This window comes from Odocoileus virginianus, chromosome 13 (assembly GCF_023699985.2).
Source record: "Odocoileus virginianus isolate 20LAN1187 ecotype Illinois chromosome 13, Ovbor_1.2, whole genome shotgun sequence".
In the NCBI taxonomy this organism is placed as follows: Eukaryota; Metazoa; Chordata; class Mammalia; order Artiodactyla; family Cervidae; genus Odocoileus; species Odocoileus virginianus.
The window spans coordinates 16,041,840-16,059,640 of record NC_069686.1 but is presented as its reverse complement, the minus strand read 5'-3'; the positions used below and the strand labels follow the sequence as shown (position 1 = coordinate 16,059,640).

Genomic DNA, 17,801 nt, shown 5'->3' with positions numbered 1-17,801 from the left:
GAGTGGGAATTCTTGGGAGTGGTCATGTAACAAACAAAAGAATGGTCTTCTCTTTAGAGACAGTCTTCTCTGTTCACCCTAAGCATGGCCACAAGGCAGATGGGCATGATCAGAGATAATAATCTCATCAGAGCAAATACATGGCCCTACAGTTCTGTACCACATCTTCCAATCTGCAGATATGAGAAAACACTTACTGTCTATACTATTGATTTCTAGTAAAGTCATTGTCTACAACCTAATGTTATGAGTGCTTATATTGTGATTTAAAAACAACAACAAAATAAAAACAAAAATTACAACTCAAAGTATGCAAGTATAATCATCAGGGAAATTGGGCTAGCACACTGATGGAAACATGATTATTTCTGGATTCACTGATTTAGTATGGGACATGAGAGAAGCAGCAATGAAAATGGTTGACTATATTTTTTATTTGGAGATTCTGCCTTAATATGAAAATAAATAAACTCATCTAATAGGTCTTTTGCTATTGCTACTCATTTTATGAATTATTTTGAATAATGTAAAGATAAAGAAAAACTTTGATTCTATCTGAAAATAATATATTACAAGGGCTAGTTGGGCCTTCTAGTGATTCGATGGGCATGTTATGTAACTGTGTGGCATAAAAGAACACCCAGGATTTAAATCTAGTCACCTGTGTGACCTGGGGTAAGACAATTAAATCTCTGTAAGTCTACCTCCTTATTTGAAAATGAGGATAATAACATCTGCCCTACCTCAAATGAGATAAGTATATAAGTACTCTCAGAAAGTTACAAATATTACTTCTATTTAATTATGGGCTTACTACTCTATGATGGCATGAAACTTATGGTTCATGTCTAAATTAAGATATAACACTATTTATTATTTAACACTATGATACTTAGCCATTTCTAAAGTCTTTCCTTATACCATAAGTACCTTGACAAACATAATTAATGCTCCTGAAGAGATGGACAACACATTAACTTCTTGCTCTTTTATTTCCAGTCTTTATTTAAATGCTTGGTTCAGCCTTAATTTTAAAATTCATTAACCTTCAAGGAACATCTATCTCATTTCTGACTATTTACAGCTCAGTTATCTAACAGCCTAGTTTTTTCTCTTTCATAATCTCCGGCTTTACTCAGAGTGATTTAATTTCTTAGGTAAATCTCTATTTCTGGTGAGTGTGAGATGGAGGAGAATGATAGTCCTCCAGAATCCTTTCAGTGCCAGAGTTGAAATAACTTCTCTGGAGGGGGATAGTTAAAAGGTAAGAAATTTGAAAGTTAATGGCAGATTTCAATCATTCATTTCATTAAGTTTCATTTATTTTCTGCCCAGAAGATATATCACCAGAGAGGTGGCCTTCACTGACCCTACCTCCAACCTCAAATAGCACCTCCTTAGAAAATAACACTACTTTATTTTTATGGCCCTTCTAATTATGTGATATTATTTTTATTTTCCCATTAAAATGTAAATTCAATATGTACAAGAACTTTGTTCACAAGGGTATTCCCAGCAGCTAGCATAGTCATTGGTGCTAACAGGCTCCTATCAATGAGTGAAGGAAAAAATGAATGACTATATCCATAATATTCAGATCCCTGCATTATGATAAATGATCAAACCACAACATAAACTTTTAACATAAAGAATATTAAAGACTAGTTATTAAGTATGCATTTTCTTGGTGGCAGTTTGGAAAACAGAATATGTTTCTAAGATATTTAAACATCCCCAGTTGGTATATTTACTATTTCATTAGGAAACATATACATGGAAACATAAAATTAGGCTATTTAAAGAGTTGGAAATTTAAAGAAGGGAAAGTTGGAAACGTTAAAAAAAAAAAACACAAAAAAACCCATCATTTTGTTCTTAAACAAGAAATTAGCTTCAACAAAAGTACACTGATATTTTGAATAACAAATTCAATAACAGGCATTAATGTAAAATAACATACACTCTAAATGGTAAGAAAAATAAGGAAGGGAAAAAGTCCCTCATAAATTTCCACTGCTAACAATAATGACTGTTTTTAAACAGGTGTATGCTTCTTCTTTTTACAGAATTTAAATCAGAATCTGATCTCTTCTGGCAATTAAACATCTTTCATATATGACTGTGGAGAAGAAAAAGAATACTATTATAAAGAGAACTCAGTTTATTTGGATATGAGCATTTATTTTAAGCAGATGTTTGAAGGTGCCTCAAACTCTGAAAAAATATATAATCTGACTAACTTAAGACATATTTAAGAAAAAACATGAAAGATTTCTTAGATACAAGAATGAGGTATAAATCACTAACACATAGTTAAAAGATTCAAGTTAAAGGCTTACATTTTATTACCTCCTAAAACACCTGAAATTTTTTAAAACTTAAAAAATAAAAAATAACTTACCTATAGGATATCCCAATGCAAAGTCATTACTTTGTGTAGCAAAAATAGGAAATAGTCCAGCTTTGCTAAATCGACTATCGGGACTGGCAACCAATAACGTTAATACACATACAACGAAAAATACAGAAGCTTTGGCAATTAAGATACTATATAGAAAAGACCAATCCACATTAGAAAAATTAAGTACAACCATGTTTTTGAATAGTAAAGCTGGAAGTGCAAATCTGGAGACAAAATTTCCCAGTCCTTTCGCCTGTGTTGATGTTATAACATTGGCCCTTCCTGCTATGTAGCCACAAAGGACTATGCCAAAGCATTCTAATAAGGCTGGAAAAAGCCTTGTTATTGACATTGAAGGTGGGTCATTAGTGGAATTAAATCCATGTGTAACTGGTGAGGACACAGTCTTGGTCACATTGACCGCAAGGGTTAAGTTCTTGGCAGGTATATCGGAAAAAGAATTCATTTTCTTTCACCTTCCAACTCCAACCAGAGCTCTGAAAAGAAAGGAAGAAAGATTCAGTGTGAAATCAACAAGAAGAATTCTAGTTGAAAGGATATACTGGCAAACCTAAATTTATTAAATAACCAAATAAATACACAAAATTTTTTTCAACTACCATCAGAGAAAAATACAATGAAGAAAAAAAAAAAAGGTGGGAATGTCTGCCAACAACAACCTCTTGACTCTCAAAGGTGGGTCAGCTCAAAATATTTATGTCCTATATTCAGTATCAGATATGAGTAAAATAACATCCACAAATAGCACAGCTGCAGTGATGCCCCGTGGTTCTCTCCAGTGATCCATACTCAAGCTCCGCCTAGTGGATGAGAACACGGGGCCCACAGAGTCTCTGCTGAATGTCCACTGCAGCCAAATTGTCCAGAAATTTCAGAAGTTCTCAGGGCTACATCAAGCAGTCACAATGGACAGGAAGGTCTTTTCCAGCCTGCAGAAGGTCTTGAATATAGGATAGGAAAAAGAATATAATAAAATATCACTAATTAACTTTGAACCAGTAACTTCTGTGCCTCACTTTCCTCATGTGTGAAGTGACAATAATAGGACCTACCTCATAGGAACTTGATATTATTCAGTATCAAATCCTTATAAACACATCTGTTACAAATAAATCACTTAACAAAAGTTAAATATAACTTTTGGTGGCATATAAGAGAGAGAATGAAGGAAAAAATGATGGCATCCCACCTACCTCCTCTTAGTTCCTTTTACACCACAAACACATATTGGCTGTCTTGAATGCTCCATAGCAGCAATGAATGTGCCCTTGAACGCCTACAGGGACTTTGCACATGCAGTTCACTCTAGAATATTCTCTTCCTTAACCACCTACCATTCTCCACATAACAACTACCCATCCTTTGAACTGTATGCAAATCAATTCAGGAGTTGTCTGTATCAGGTAAGGCTCCTCTAACACCATACCCACGCAAGCAGCCTTTCTCAAGTAGAATCATGTTCCTTAACATTAGGCCACTTTTCTCAGTTTATTAGACTATGTATTAGAGTGACTATGTGACTTATGTCTGTCTCCTTCATTGGACATTAAGTGCCATAGAAGCAAGGACTGTGCATGCTTTTGTTTCTTCCTAATGGCAATCCACTCCAGTACTCTTGCCTGGAAAATCCCATAGATGGAGGAGCCTGGTAGGCTATAGTCCATGTGGTCGCAAAGAGTCGGACACGACTGAGCGACTTCACTTTTTTCACTAATGCCGTGCACAGTGCCTGGAGATTAAAGCACATAGAAGATTAGGAGACTAAAACAATTACCTGCTCTTATAAAAACCCTTCGCTCTTAGGTGGATCAATGTTCTCTCTTAGGAACTATCTACTTCATGGACAGATCTTGCTTTCTCTGAATGCTAAGTATTCTAAGTTTTTCACTATATATAGCAACAGGCCCAAGACCACAAAATGTGCTCTAAAATGTTCTAAAGCTGTTCACACAATGTTAAAGAACACAAAATGTCTTGTAAAATGTTCTAAAGATGTTCAGAAAATGCTAAAGCAAGGAAAACTTTATGTTAACATGACAATACTTAGACATTCCTCTTGCTGCCAGGGACACAATGAACATTAGATTTGAACAACTCTGCAACTAATCAGCTTTTATTAGTAACTAGAAGTTAATATAGAGACCATTGCCAATTCCTAAGTGATTATTACGGGTAAACCATCCAAAGTAACCTTATATAACATAAAAAGTAAAACAGCTTATGCTTCCTGAAATGTACAATGCCCAGGGTTAAATACTTAAACACCCACATAACATTAAGGACTCAGATGGCAGGCCAGAAATCAACAAAAACTGATCTAAGGGGGTGTGGATGAGATAATTTTCTCTGTGCTACCCTAGTATAAGCTGAACCCATTTAAAAATATTATGTTTAAATCTGGATCAGGACAAGTTATTTTCCTACTAGGATTAGATAGGAGTGGTCAATATACACAAAACCTGTAATATTCACACATACTTGAAGTCTACCAAATAAACATCAGATTATATCCTGGGAAAGCTACTGATTGGTACAGGTAGTCATAACTGAAGTAAGGAGCTGGTAAATGAGTGAACTAAAGTGTTAAACATTCAGATCTCCTGAGAGATGTGGATTTGAAAAAACAGTGCTAAGATTAAAGTGATAAACTATTCCAGTCTTCTGTTATTTTTAAAAAGTTCCCTCTATTTCTTTGCTTGGACTATTATAACTTACACTTCTCACTGCCCCTTATTTGTACCAACCACACTTGCATGTCAATTTATTCCAATAATTTTTAAACTAACAGTTTTAAGTAAATTTGCAATTGTTCAGTGAAAAGAGTCAAATGGCCTGAACCCAATTTGGGGCCTATTGCTTATCAACTCCTTGGGCAACTAAGCCTGTCTGCACTTCAGCTCCTTCAACTGTAAAATGAGAGTAAAAATCTCCTTAGACGGATATTGTGAGGACTGGAGATTTTACACAGCTTATTATAGTAGCTTTTCACAAAGTAGACCTTCAAGAAATGGTAACAACTGCTATTGGGAGTTGTGTGTCCTAATAGTAACAAGAATGGTAGTAAGTTAAATACAATTAATTGTTCTATGCCAATTTGTCAAACATACTTGATATTAAAGAGTCTCCAACTAAAACAGAGGGATGGGATAGATTGTAAGGTTATCAGTTTTTGTTTTATACCAAACAACTAAGGGGAGTTCAATTCAAAAATTTAGTTTGATCTTAGTTGTTAACACGGAAGGGAAAGTTCTTTAGTTCCCTCTAGGTAATGGTCAAATAGTTGTAGCAATGTCCAGGTTTAACTTTCAGTTAGTCAAAAATTAAGAGAAAAACTTTGGAAAGTAATCTTTCCTTTCCCATTCTTTTAATGTTCCTTGATATCATAAAAGCAATATCTGCTAATTGAGGGGCAATGAAAATAACCAAAAAGGACTTAGAAAGTTTTATGTCATCTTAATTTTTTTTTCCCAACAGGAAGAGAACAAACTTCCTAAAGCATTCTTTTAAAATAAACAGGAGCCACAGCAATGGAAGTATTTTTTAAAAATTGCATCCCGTCTTTTCATCACATTAAAAACAGTGCTGAACAAAAAGTTAGCTTGTCACAGTAAAAGACCACTCATTGGAAAGGGAGCGACAAATGCTATACACTAGTCACTTCTGGTCACTCATGATTTAGATAACAAGGAGGAACCACTGACACCGTAAACTGCTATTAAGTGAAAATGGGGAGGAGGGTTCTGACTGGTTTCAAAGAGAAAGCTTTAAAACCTTAGGCTATTTCTCAAACACCCAATACCCTTTATCCGATGGGAAAAACATAATACAGTATTGTACCATTCAAGCACTTTCCGACATCAACAGTCACACCATCCACCCACTCCCACCTACTTGCAGGGGACCAAATGTCCTCCCTAGAGACCCAGGGTGGGGAGGGCTGAGCGCTGCCTCTTGCTTGTCGGCGGGGACAGACTTTGGCCCTCTAAGATAAGGATGTAGAGAATCCCTAACCAAACAGGCCGGCCAAAGAACAGCTGCCACCCAATGCCTGGGAAGGCAGCAGTAGAAGTGTTCGGCACCTGGAATAAAAAGTTGGACGCTCAGCTTTCCCGGGGCATGGTAGTCACAACGCAAGGTAAGTGAAATGCTCCTAAAAGGGGTAAGGGAGACAGTTTGGTGCAACGCTCCAGGTACCTGGGCACAAGCTCCCAGGATGGCATTCGCTGAGGCACCCCCCCCCTCCCCAGAATAAGGGGAAAGAGTCTGAGAACGATATGGAGGACGCACGTACAGTGAGGCGCTCCTCAAACTGGGGGATGGCAGATCTGTCACCAAAGGCGACAAGCCGCCCCTTCCCCTGCTAAGTCTTCCCGGGTGGACCGCACGTCCTAAAGGCGGGCGCTGCGGGGCAGAAGCGGGCAGGCGCACGCAGCGGACTGCGGGCCTAGGCGCTGCCCACCGGCTCAGACTCGAGGAGCGAGAGCGGGGGCACCATGGGCCCGCAAAGGAGCCGGGACCGCGTGGGTCGGCGCCCCAGGGGCCCTTCTCACCTGCTACGTCTGCAGCCCCGGGGCCGCGGGAGAAGGGAGTCGATGCTCGAGGTGGACCAAGCAGGGAGGAAATCACCGTCATTTCCCACCTCCAGCCCTCCTAGCAGAGAGCTGTCGGCTCCCCGGGTGAGGCTACAGCAGCTCAGTCACGTTCCGAGAAAGTGAGGGGCTAGTAAGCTGGGACCAGGTCAACTCCTCCCCGTGCCGCCCCGCCCCTCCTTTAAGCCCCTCCCCCGGCCAGGGGAACCCCGGAGCCTTGAGGGCCCCGGCCCCGCCCTTTCGCTCCGCCCCCGACCGCCGAGAGGCGGAGGCCCATGGTTCTCACCCACGTCCCCTCCCCCACTCCCGCTCCTCTCCTCACGCCTACTGCGAGCCGCTAGACGCCGGCGGCAGGACTTCCGGCCGCTCGACTCCCGCAAAATGGCGGCAGGTGTGGGGACTTTGTGGTTTCTCTCTTCCCCCTAAATTCAGGTGCAGAAGCTTCTTGTCTTTCCGCCTAACCCCGGCCTCGTGTAGTCTGCCGAGTCCTCTCTCGATTAGCCTAGCCGTTTATATAGTACAGTTTAAAAACAAGGTCTTAAAGAGTAAGACTCGTGGGTCAGACTCCTGCCTTTCACCTTTCCCGGGGCAGTGTGACTTTGACCTTCCTAGATCCGAGACGAAAATGTAACGCTTTTTATTCTGTTTGGTGGTGGTGGTTTAGCCTACAAGTCATGTCTGAATTTTGCGATCCCATGGACTGTAGCCTGCCAGGCTCCTCTGTCCATGGGAGTCTCCAGGCGAGGACACTGGAGTCAGTTGCCATTTCCTTCTCCAGAGAATCTTCCCGACCCAGGAATTGAGCTCGGGTCTCCTCTATTTCAGGCAGATTCTTTGCCGACTGAGCCATTTTGCGTTTGGTTTAGTAAACTCAGTCGCTGACTGCTTGTGTTTTTATCGTGGGTAGAACCACGCATATCCCCTCAGTGTACTGAGAGGAAACTGTACTGGTGAAAAACTGAACAGAGCAGGAACTGAAGATACAGGAAAATAATGCATTCTGCCCCTGTTCTCCTCATTTCACCCTTGTTCTCTATCTTAACTTTTAACAGCCCTCCCTATTTGCCTTTAACCTGGCTACTTTTTAAAAAAAAATCTGACTGTATCTCAAAGCTGAAAGGGTTTATTTAGAAAGTTTGGAGATGAATTCAATGGAATATTTATTGAGCTTTGACTTTTAGCGAAAAACTGGAAGATAGGCCTGGACATGAACGGTAGGGTGAAACTCTAGAAGTTTCTTAGGTTAGCCTTGGAGTTTGGACCATATCCTCTGACCACAATAAAACCATTATTATTATTATTTTTCCCCCCATGAGAACATGTCTTAGTGATTACACTAATTTTGGATATGCAGTCTGGAAGCTTTCCCAGGTTAGTTGAAAGACTGAAAGCAAGAAAAACAACTGACTTTGGGGAAAAAAACAAGCCAAGAGGAAATGAACTCTGGGGTGGTGGTAATGAAAAGAATGGAAAAGATCTGAGAGACATTACAAAAGAACTGTTGGGACTGGATTACTGACAAGGCTAAGAAAGGGAAGGAGATAATGAACCTAGATATTTGCTCATCCATTGCAATAGAGAAAGTGAAGAAGAACTAAAGAGCTTCTTGATGAAAGTGAAAGAGGTGAATGAAAAAGTTGGCTTAAAGCTCAACATTCAGAAAACAAAGATCATGGCATCTGGTCCCATCACTTCATGGCAAATAGATGGAGAAACAGTGGCAGACTTTATTTTGGGGGGCCCCAAAATCACTGCAGATGGTGACTGCAGCCATGAAATTAAAAGACTCTTACTCCTTGGAAGAAAAGTTATGACCAACCTAGACAGCGTATTAAAAAGCAGAGCCATTACTTTGCCAACAAAGGTCCATCTAGTCAAAGCTATGGTTTTTCCAGTAGTCATGTATAGAAGTGAGAGTTGGACTGTAAAGAAAGCTGAGCACCAAAGAATTGATTCTTTTGAACTGTGGTGTTGGAGAAGACTCTTGAGAGTCCCCTGGACTGCGAGGAGATCCAACCAGTCAGTCTTAAAGGAAATCAATCCTGAATATTCACTGGAAGGACTGATGCTGAAGCTGAAACTCCAATACTTTGGCCACCTGATGTGAAGAGCTGACTTACTTGAAAAGACCCTGATGCTGGGAAAGATTGAAGGTGAGAGGAGAAGGGAACGACAGAGGATGAGATGGTTGGATGGCATCACCGACTCAATGGACATGAGTTTGAGTAACCTCCGGGAATTGGTGATGAACAGGGAGGCCTGGCGTGCTGCGGTTCATGGGGTCGCAAAGAGTCAGACATGACTGAGCGACTGAACTGTACTGAACTACAATAAAGAAAAGGAATAAAACTAGGGAGACTCTTAACACCCTTACTGGTTCTAAGGCTCCACCCTTTCCTATCATTCTATTATCTGAAGATGAAGAAATATTTCAAGTGAGGGAAGTGGTTACAGAAGATGATGAATTTGATTTTAGGCCTAAAATCTAAAATCTCAAGAAAGTTAGTCTCCTCTCTTGAAAAAGTTATCACCTTCTTCATTTGAGGTCCTGGAGATTAAGTCATTGGTCTAAGAACAGCCAGCAAGAGAATGGGACTCTAGTGCTCATTGTCCTCAGAACTAATTGCTCATGAAAGTATCAGCACCTGTAAGATTGCTAGCAGACACCGGAAGAGAAAACAGAAGCTCAAGACAGACAAAAAACAGAGCCAAAGATGTGGTTTGGGGCTAGCTGTACAGAGTGGACAAGTTTTCCGGTATAAGCAGCTGGCTGGGGAACAATGGCTCTAGGAAAAGTGTATACAGAAATGAAGGACTGCATCAAAAATCATTCTTAGATAAGCATTTACTGATAAATGCCATAAGGTAACCATTTAATTCCATTATCATGTCTGCTAGTCCTTCTGTGAGATGCTGTTCTATATGTACTATTACCTGAAAATAGGACATGGAAAGCACAACACCTCCGATAGCTTCTGTTAACACTTTACTGTAAATGTATCACTTTTTCCTATGCATATAAAACCAGTAAAGTAAGTTCATACAATACACATTATTTTTCATACACATGATTTTTAGTAACCTTTTCATTTAATAATATTTAACATTTTTATGCATAAATATAGATCTCTATCATAACTTTCAACACCTATTGAATATTCCCTATTGAAAAGTTGAGGATTATCTCCCTTAAAATTTTTGGACTTTGTCTCTTTGGACTCTGGACATCCATAGTGTCTAATCAAAGATGAGTAAAGAAGAGGAAGGTAAAATAGTAGAAGTGTTCAGAATGACTTAAAATGTGTTGTTTGAAGTCACTGCTGTTGGTGAGAATCTCTTAGAAGAAGTGGAGAAAACCACAGAGTCAACAAGAGTCTGAAATATAGTATTTGGGTGCAATCTCAAAAATGACAAAGATTTCTATTCATTTCTGAGGCAGACCACTCAATATCACAGTAATCCAAGTCTATGCCCCAACCAGTAATGCTGAAGAAGCTGAAGTTGAACTCTTCTATGAAGACCTACAAGACCTTATAGAACCAACACCACAAAATGATGTCCTTTTCATTGTAGGGGACTGGAATCTAAAAGTAGGAAGTCTAGAGATACCTGGACTAACAGGCAAGTTTGGCCTTGGAGTACAAAATGAAGCAGGGCAAAGGCTAACAGTTTTGCCAAGAGAACGCACTGGTCATAGCAAAACCCTCTTCCAACAATACAAGAGAAGACTCTACACATGGACATCACCAGATGGTCAACACTGAAATCAGATTGGTTATTTTCTTTGCAGCCAAAGATGGAGAAGCTCTATACAGTCAGCAAAAACAAGACCAGAAGCTGACTGTGGCTCAGATCATGAACTCCTTATTGTCAAATTCAGACTTAAATTGAAGAAAGTAGGGAAAACCACTAGACCATTCAGGTATGACCTAAATGAAATCCCTTATGATTATATAATAGAAGTGACAAATAGCTTCAAAGGATTACATCTGATAGACAGAGTGCCTGAAGAACTATAGACTGAGGTTTGTGATATTGCACAGGAGGTGGTGATCAAAACCATCCCCCCCCCAAAAAAAAATGCAAAAAGGCAAAATAGTTGTCTGAGGAGGCCTAACAAGTAGGTGAGAAGAGAAGCTAAAGGCAAGGTAGAAAAGGAAAGATATACCCATTTGAATGCAGAGTTCCAAAGAATAGCAAGGAGAGATAAAGCCTTCATAAGTGAGCAATGCAAAGAAATAGAGGAAGACAATAGAATGGAAAAGACTAGAGATCTCTTCAAGAAAATTAGAGATACCAAGGGAACAATTCATGCAAAGATGGGCAAAATAAAGAACAGAAATGGTAACAGAAGCAGAAGAGATTAAGAAGAGGTGGCAAGAAAACACAGAAGAACGACAATGTTGTGATCACTCACCTAGAGCCAGTCATCCTGGAGTGTGAAGTCAAGGGGGCCTTAGGAAGCATCACTGTGAACAAAGCTAGTGGAGATGATGGAATTCCAGCTGAGCTATTTCACATCCTAAAAGATGATGCTGTGAAAGTGCTGCACTCAATGTGCTAGCAAATTTGGAAAACTCAGCAGTGGCCACAGGACTGAAAAAGGTCTGTTTTCATTCCAATCCCAAAGAAGGACAATGCCAAAGAATGTTCAAACTACCACACCATTGCACTCATTTCACATGCTAGCAAAGTAATGCTTAAAATTCTTAATGCCAGTCTCAAGCAGCATATGAACTGAGAACTTCCAGAAGTTCAAACTGGATTTAGAAACGGCAGAGGAACCAGAGATCAAATTGCCAACATCCGTTGGATCATAGAAAAGCCAAGGGAATTCCAGAAAAATGTCTAGTTCTGCTTCATTAACTATACTAAAGCCTTTGATGTGTGGATCACAACAAACTGGAAAATTCTTAAAGAGACAGGAATACCAGACCACCTTACCTGCCTCCTGAGAAACTTGTATGCAGGTCAAGAAGCAAGAGTTAGAACCAGTCATGGAACAACAGACTGGTTCAAAATTGGGAAAGGAGTACATCAAGGTTGTATATTGTCACCCTGATTATATGCAGAGTACATCATGAGAAATGCCAGGCTGGATGAAGCACAGCTGGAATCATGTTTGCTGGGAGAAACATCAATATCCTCAGATATGCACGTGACACCACCCTCATGGCAGAAAGCAAAGAGGAACTAAAGAGCCTCTTGTTGAAGGTGAAAGAAGAGAGCGAAAAAGCTGGCTTAAAACTCAACACTCAGAAAACTAAAATAATGACATCTGGTCCCATCACTTCAGGGCAAAAAGATGAGAAACAATGGAAACAGTGAGAGACTTTACTTTCTTGGGCTCCAAAATCATTGCAGATGGTGACTGCAGCCATGAAATTAAAAGACACTTGCTCCTTGGGAGAAAAGCTGTGACAAACCTAGACAGCATATTAAACAGCAGAGACGTTATTTTACTGACAAAGATCTGTCTAGTCAAAGCTATGGTTTTTCCAGTAGTCATGTATGGATGTGAGAATTGGACCATAAAGAAGGCTGAGTGCCAAAGAATTGATGCTTTTGAACTGTGGTGTTGGAGAAGACTTGAGAGTCCCTTGGACTGAAAGGAGATCAAACCAGTCAATCCTAAGCTTAAGCTCCAATACTTTGGCCACCTGATGTGAAGAGCTGACTTATTTGAAAAGACCCTGATGCTGGGAAAGATTGAAGGCAGGAGGATAAGGGGACGACAGGGGACAAGATGGTTAGATGCCATCACTGTCTCAATGGACATGAGTCTGAGCAAGCTCTGGGAGATGGTGAAGGACAGGGAAGCCTGGCATACTGCAGTACATGGAGTCACAAAGAATCGGATATGACTGAGCAACTGAACAAACAACAACAATATAATTTCAAACTTCTTTAAAAAATATTTAGTTTCTTTGAAACTCCCTGTCCCCTTCCTGACAGAAGCAATTTCTCCTTCAGTCAGTTCAGTTCAGTCGCTCAGGCTAAGCCTTATTTTTGTTAATTTCTGTAGTCCTAGCAATTATAATAATGTTTTCCTTGACATATGGTAGGTGTTCCATAAATGGTTTTTGAATGGTTGAATAAAACGTAACTGCCTACCAACTATCCAGAATTTTAAATCGTATTTCTTTCTATTGAATGGGAATGATGGAGCTTGGGGCAGGTGGTTACTGAATATGCCAAGGTGGCACATTGATTATTTTGGTTTTAAGTTACTTGAGATAGAGCTGGTATAAGAACAGTCTCAACCTCCTTTGTCCCCCTGAAAGCAGGAAACAAAGCTCCTTAGGAAGGTATCTTCCCTATTCCATGAGGATGAAGGGCACTGAGAGAGAAAATCTGAGGCTGAGAAAGCTGTAATAAGGGCTCCCCAAGTGGCTCAGTGGTAAAGAACCTGCCTGCCAATGCAGGAGATGCAGGTGACTCAAGTCTGGTCCCTATGTTGGGAAGATCCTCTGGGGGAGGAAATGGCAACCCGTTCCAGTATTCTTACCTGGAAAGTTCCATGGACAGAGGAGCTTGGCAGGCTATATAATCCATAGGGTCACGAAGAGTCAGATGCACTGAGCAACTGAGCACACATGCAGGCTGTATAAACAAACTTTGTTACTCTCTCATTAGTTTGCTACCCTAAGCAAAACCCCCTTTGTTTTGTCAAATTTTCACAAATGATTGATTCTTTTTCTGAAAAGGCATTTAAACAGACTGCTTTGGTCTCTTCTCAGGTATGTGTGAAATTAAATTTGTTTCTCTCTTGTTAATCTTTCTTATGTTAATTTGATTATTAGACCAGTCAAAGGAACATAGAAGAATAAAGGAAGCATTTTCTTCCCCCAGGAAGCTATTTGATACCAGCAACTATGGTATAGCTCTTTCATAGTGGCTGAATTTCTCATTTTTTCCAGTTTTTCACTTAGCCCAGGTTTATATAAACATTCTCTGAAATTATGGCTTCTTTTTGTTATTTCACATGCTATGTGCTCAGTCACTCAGTCGTGTCCATCTCTTTGTGACTCCATGGACTGTAGCCTGCCAGGCTCCTCTGTCCATGGGGATTCTCCAGGCAAGAATACTGGAGTGGGTTGCCATGCCTTCCTTCAGGGAATCTTCCCAACTAGGGATCGAACCCAGGTCTCCCACATTGCAGACAGATTCTTTACCATCTCAGCCACAATTTCTGACCTGTCAAGGTAAAACCCTGAAAACTACTTTTTTAAATTCAACATTGTATTTTTGTAAATACATAGTGGCTTTTCCCCCTTTTCAGCTTGCTATTAAAATATTCTTACAAGGCTGAGTTGGTGGACACATGGACATACCTGGAGAAGGATTCCTCCCGAGAGAGCATGGAAGCTCCATGCTCTATTCTCACATACTGTGCCGTATGCACCTCTTCCATCTGGATGTTCATTTGTATCCTTTAGCATATCCTCTAATAATAAACTAGTAAAAATAAATTGCATTTGTTATTGTTATTGCTGGAGAAAATAAGAAATCCAGCCACTGTAAAAGAGTTATACCATAGTTGCTGGTATATATACAAATTATGTATTATATGTATATTATATATATATTTTTTTCCTTAGGGAAAATAGAATCTAAACATTTCACCTTGTTACTGATTTGATTGATGTCAGGTGAGACTCAAATGTAGTTAAATAGACAAGGGCTTTTGTCTGGGTAAACACTTCAGAAGTTTTAAGGAGAAAAACAGTGAAACCAGAATGAGATTATGAAACTAAAAGTTAAATCAATGATTTAGATAAGCTAGAGTACAGAAAGTATGCAATAGCAACATGGTGACTTTGGAGCCCATCTGATTTGCCTCAGGATTTAGCGTCTTGATACAGTACTTGTGGTTTTGTTTTGACCTTTTTTTTTTGTAAAAGGGTTAGAGATCAGGAAAATGAAGATGAAGAACAACAAAAAATACTCCTGTTTTTACTACTAGTTTGTTCAGTAAAAAGGTGCTCACAGACAGACTTATGTAATAGGCAGTCATTCTATAAAGAATCTTATAAATGTGTAGAATATTTTGTAATCTGAATGATCTCTAAGATGAAACACTGTAAAACTAACCAACTTTGTATGATATAAAGAGGAAGTGGCAAAACGGCAGATTTAGTTTTGACTGGAGTAAGGTCTTTAGCTGATTCTTGTTAAAATCTGGATGGAACTTTTGAGTTTAATAGCTAGTTCAAAAAACAAGTTATCTAGCATATCTTCAGCATGACAGTTAAGCATAGACCTCAGATGCATTCTTCCAGTAGATTTTGTGTTTCAGGAGTTCTACCTTCCTTCCTTCCTCAAAAGGGTAGGCACTTTATCTGTGCTGATTTCTGTGGTATCCTTAGTACCTGGAAGAGTGCTTGGCACATAGTAGGCACCAGGTAAACATTTGTTACCCTGCCAACTCTTGGAATACCAGCTAAACACTTTTATGAAGTTTCCATATTTAGAGAACTTAGGACATTAACACCTGTTCTTTCTTGTGCTGATTCTTTCAAATATCAACAAAAGTAACTGAAGAAGAAGTATCAGAACTCAAGTCTCTGAGTGGCAGTCGAGGAACCAGATTGTTCTGTGACTAACAATGGCTGAAAAAGCCAAATCATGAGGAACTGTCATTCCCTTATGGCTCAGCAGTAAAGAATCCGCCTGCAATGCAGGGGACACAGGAAATGTGGGTTTGATCCCAAGGTTGGGAAGATCCCCTGGAGAAGGAAATGGCAACCCACTCTAGTATTCTTGCCTGGAAAATCCCATAGACAGAGGAGCCTAGTGGGTTATAGTCTATGGGTTGCAAAGGGTCAGACATGACTGAGCGGCTGAGCACTGGACAGACTAAATGTGATCATGTCCCAAGAATAAATTCTACAAATATTTAAATGTCCCTAGAATTCCAAAAGTTATTTAGACTTTCCTTTTGCCTTAACTTCTATGCAAGCTTTCCCTAAGCCATTCCAAAAAGTGGAAACAGGACACAGAACTTGACTTATGAAGTATAAAAGCACTACCCAGACTGAGTCAGAAAGATGCCTGGGCTTTGGAGTAAGTTGTTCTTGAAGAATAAAACTGATAAAAGTGAGTTTCTCAGTGCAGTGTTAATTGGCATCTAGGCTTCTATAGCCTATAGCTAAAAGGACTATTAACTATGTCCTCAAGCCTGGCTTATAATTCGTTCTAATAGCCTAACTCAAGCCCTCTCCTGTGGGTGTACATTTTGGAGACAAGATGTTTATATAATGCTAACATGTGATAAAATTCCTAGAAAAGCCTTAGAAATTTCATTTCGTATGTTGCCTCAGTAATTGGTTAAGGATCTTTTTTTTACATAATAGTCTTTGTCAAATGAAAAACTGCTATTAAAAAAGCTTAAACCCAATATTTGCCATAGTGAATGTAATTGTTTGTTTTAGAGGCAAAAGGAGATTGTCCCTGAGGGCAATTGAAACTGTATTTAGAAATCTTCAAACTCAGGCAGTGATCTCGGAGAAATTAAGAAGCATCTCCCTGAATCTTTCTTCTCAACCACTTTAATCTCACTCATCCAACCATGTTGTGTCAAAAACTAGAGTATGAAGGAAACGATCACTTTTCTTGTTTGTCCAAAATTCCTCTGCTAACTTTGGAAGGTGGTAAGCAGGAAAAGTGGTAAACTCCGTCTGTTATAGGGAGTTAGCCTATGTGAATGTAGAGGGTTCCTGAAAGTAATTACGGAGTAATCTGAAGAAGAGCAGCTTGTCTCTTCCACTCCTGGAAAGGGAAATAAGAGAGCTTAGTATCAGTCCCTCTGAGGGAAGGTGACCAATGGGAAGCTGTTGCTAAGGAGCCAGCTGGTGCATGGATATTGCTCTAGGTGATGTTCCATAAAAGGATAGAGAGTGGAAGGTTAGAGTTCAGACACTTCCTCCATTTTGACAAGACCTGTTCCATTGTTTCCTCTTTTAGGCCTTATTCTTGATGTGCTTTCAAGCACTCTATCATTCTTTCTCTTTCTCAGCATGTTCTCAGCTTCTCATTTCACTGTTGCTACAGGCATACTTTGAAGATATTGTGGGTTTGGTTCCAGGCTGCCACAATAAAATGAATATTGCAATAAAGTGAGTCACATGAACTTTGGGGTTTCCTATTGCCTATAAAAGTGATATTTACAGTATAGTTGCTAAATGTGCAATGTCTACAAATGTACATTATGTCTGTAAAACAATTTACATATCTTAATTAAAAAATACTTCATTGCTAAAAAGTGCTAACCATCATCTGGCAATGCAGGGTTTCCACAGACCTTCAATTTGTAAAAAGCACAGTTTTCTGTGGAGCACAATAAAACCAAGTGCAGTAAAACTAAGTATTTCTGTACATGCTAGCAATTTGGTCCTACCAAGCTACCTGCTTGCTCCATATATTATTTGTTCAGCATGATTTTACTGTGTAGGTTACTGATCATGACCTAGGAGAGTCATGTGATCAAAAGATGGAGTAATATGGGGCAGGGATCAACCATAAGGACTAAGGTACAGAGGGGTAAAAAGCAGAATGTTTAATCATAGTCAGGAGTCCAAAGATCTGTCACATTGCTCAATCAACTTCACACCAGAGTCATCTGGGGAATAAAATTTTTTAAATTGAAGCATAATTTGCATACAATATTATGTTAATTTCAGGTGTATAACAATGATTTGACATTTCTATGTATTGCAAAATGATCACTTGGGGAATGTAATTTTTTAAAAATATAGATACCAGGCCCCTGTCAGACTTACTAAATCAAC

At 39.5% G+C, this 17,801-nt stretch overlaps 1 protein-coding gene and 1 long non-coding RNA gene across 7 annotated transcripts in view; one reads left to right on the top strand and one right to left on the bottom strand.

The window, feature by feature from the left end:
• Positions 1-7,192, bottom strand: part of GPR155 (G protein-coupled receptor 155) — a 42,221-nt gene extending 35,029 nt beyond the window's left edge. For 3 of the 4 annotated variants that reach the window (XM_070475997.1, XM_020889139.2, XM_020889131.2), the window contains exons 1-2: positions 6,973-7,192; positions 2,402-2,898 (exon numbers count right to left, since the gene is read on the bottom strand). In XM_070475997.1, the coding sequence (XP_070332098.1) occupies positions 2,402-2,867 (466 nt within the window). In that variant the 5' untranslated portion in view covers positions 2,868-2,898; positions 6,973-7,192. The remainder of the gene's footprint in view (positions 1-2,401; positions 2,899-6,972) is intronic. The other variant, XM_020889129.2, reaches the window with a different exon arrangement.
• Positions 6,331-17,801, top strand: part of LOC110134565 (uncharacterized) — a 93,001-nt gene continuing 81,530 nt past the window's right edge. For all 3 annotated transcript variants that reach the window (XR_011490944.1, XR_011490942.1, XR_011490943.1), the window contains exon 1: positions 6,331-6,557. This is a non-coding gene — a long non-coding RNA (uncharacterized lncRNA). The remainder of the gene's footprint in view (positions 6,558-17,801) is intronic.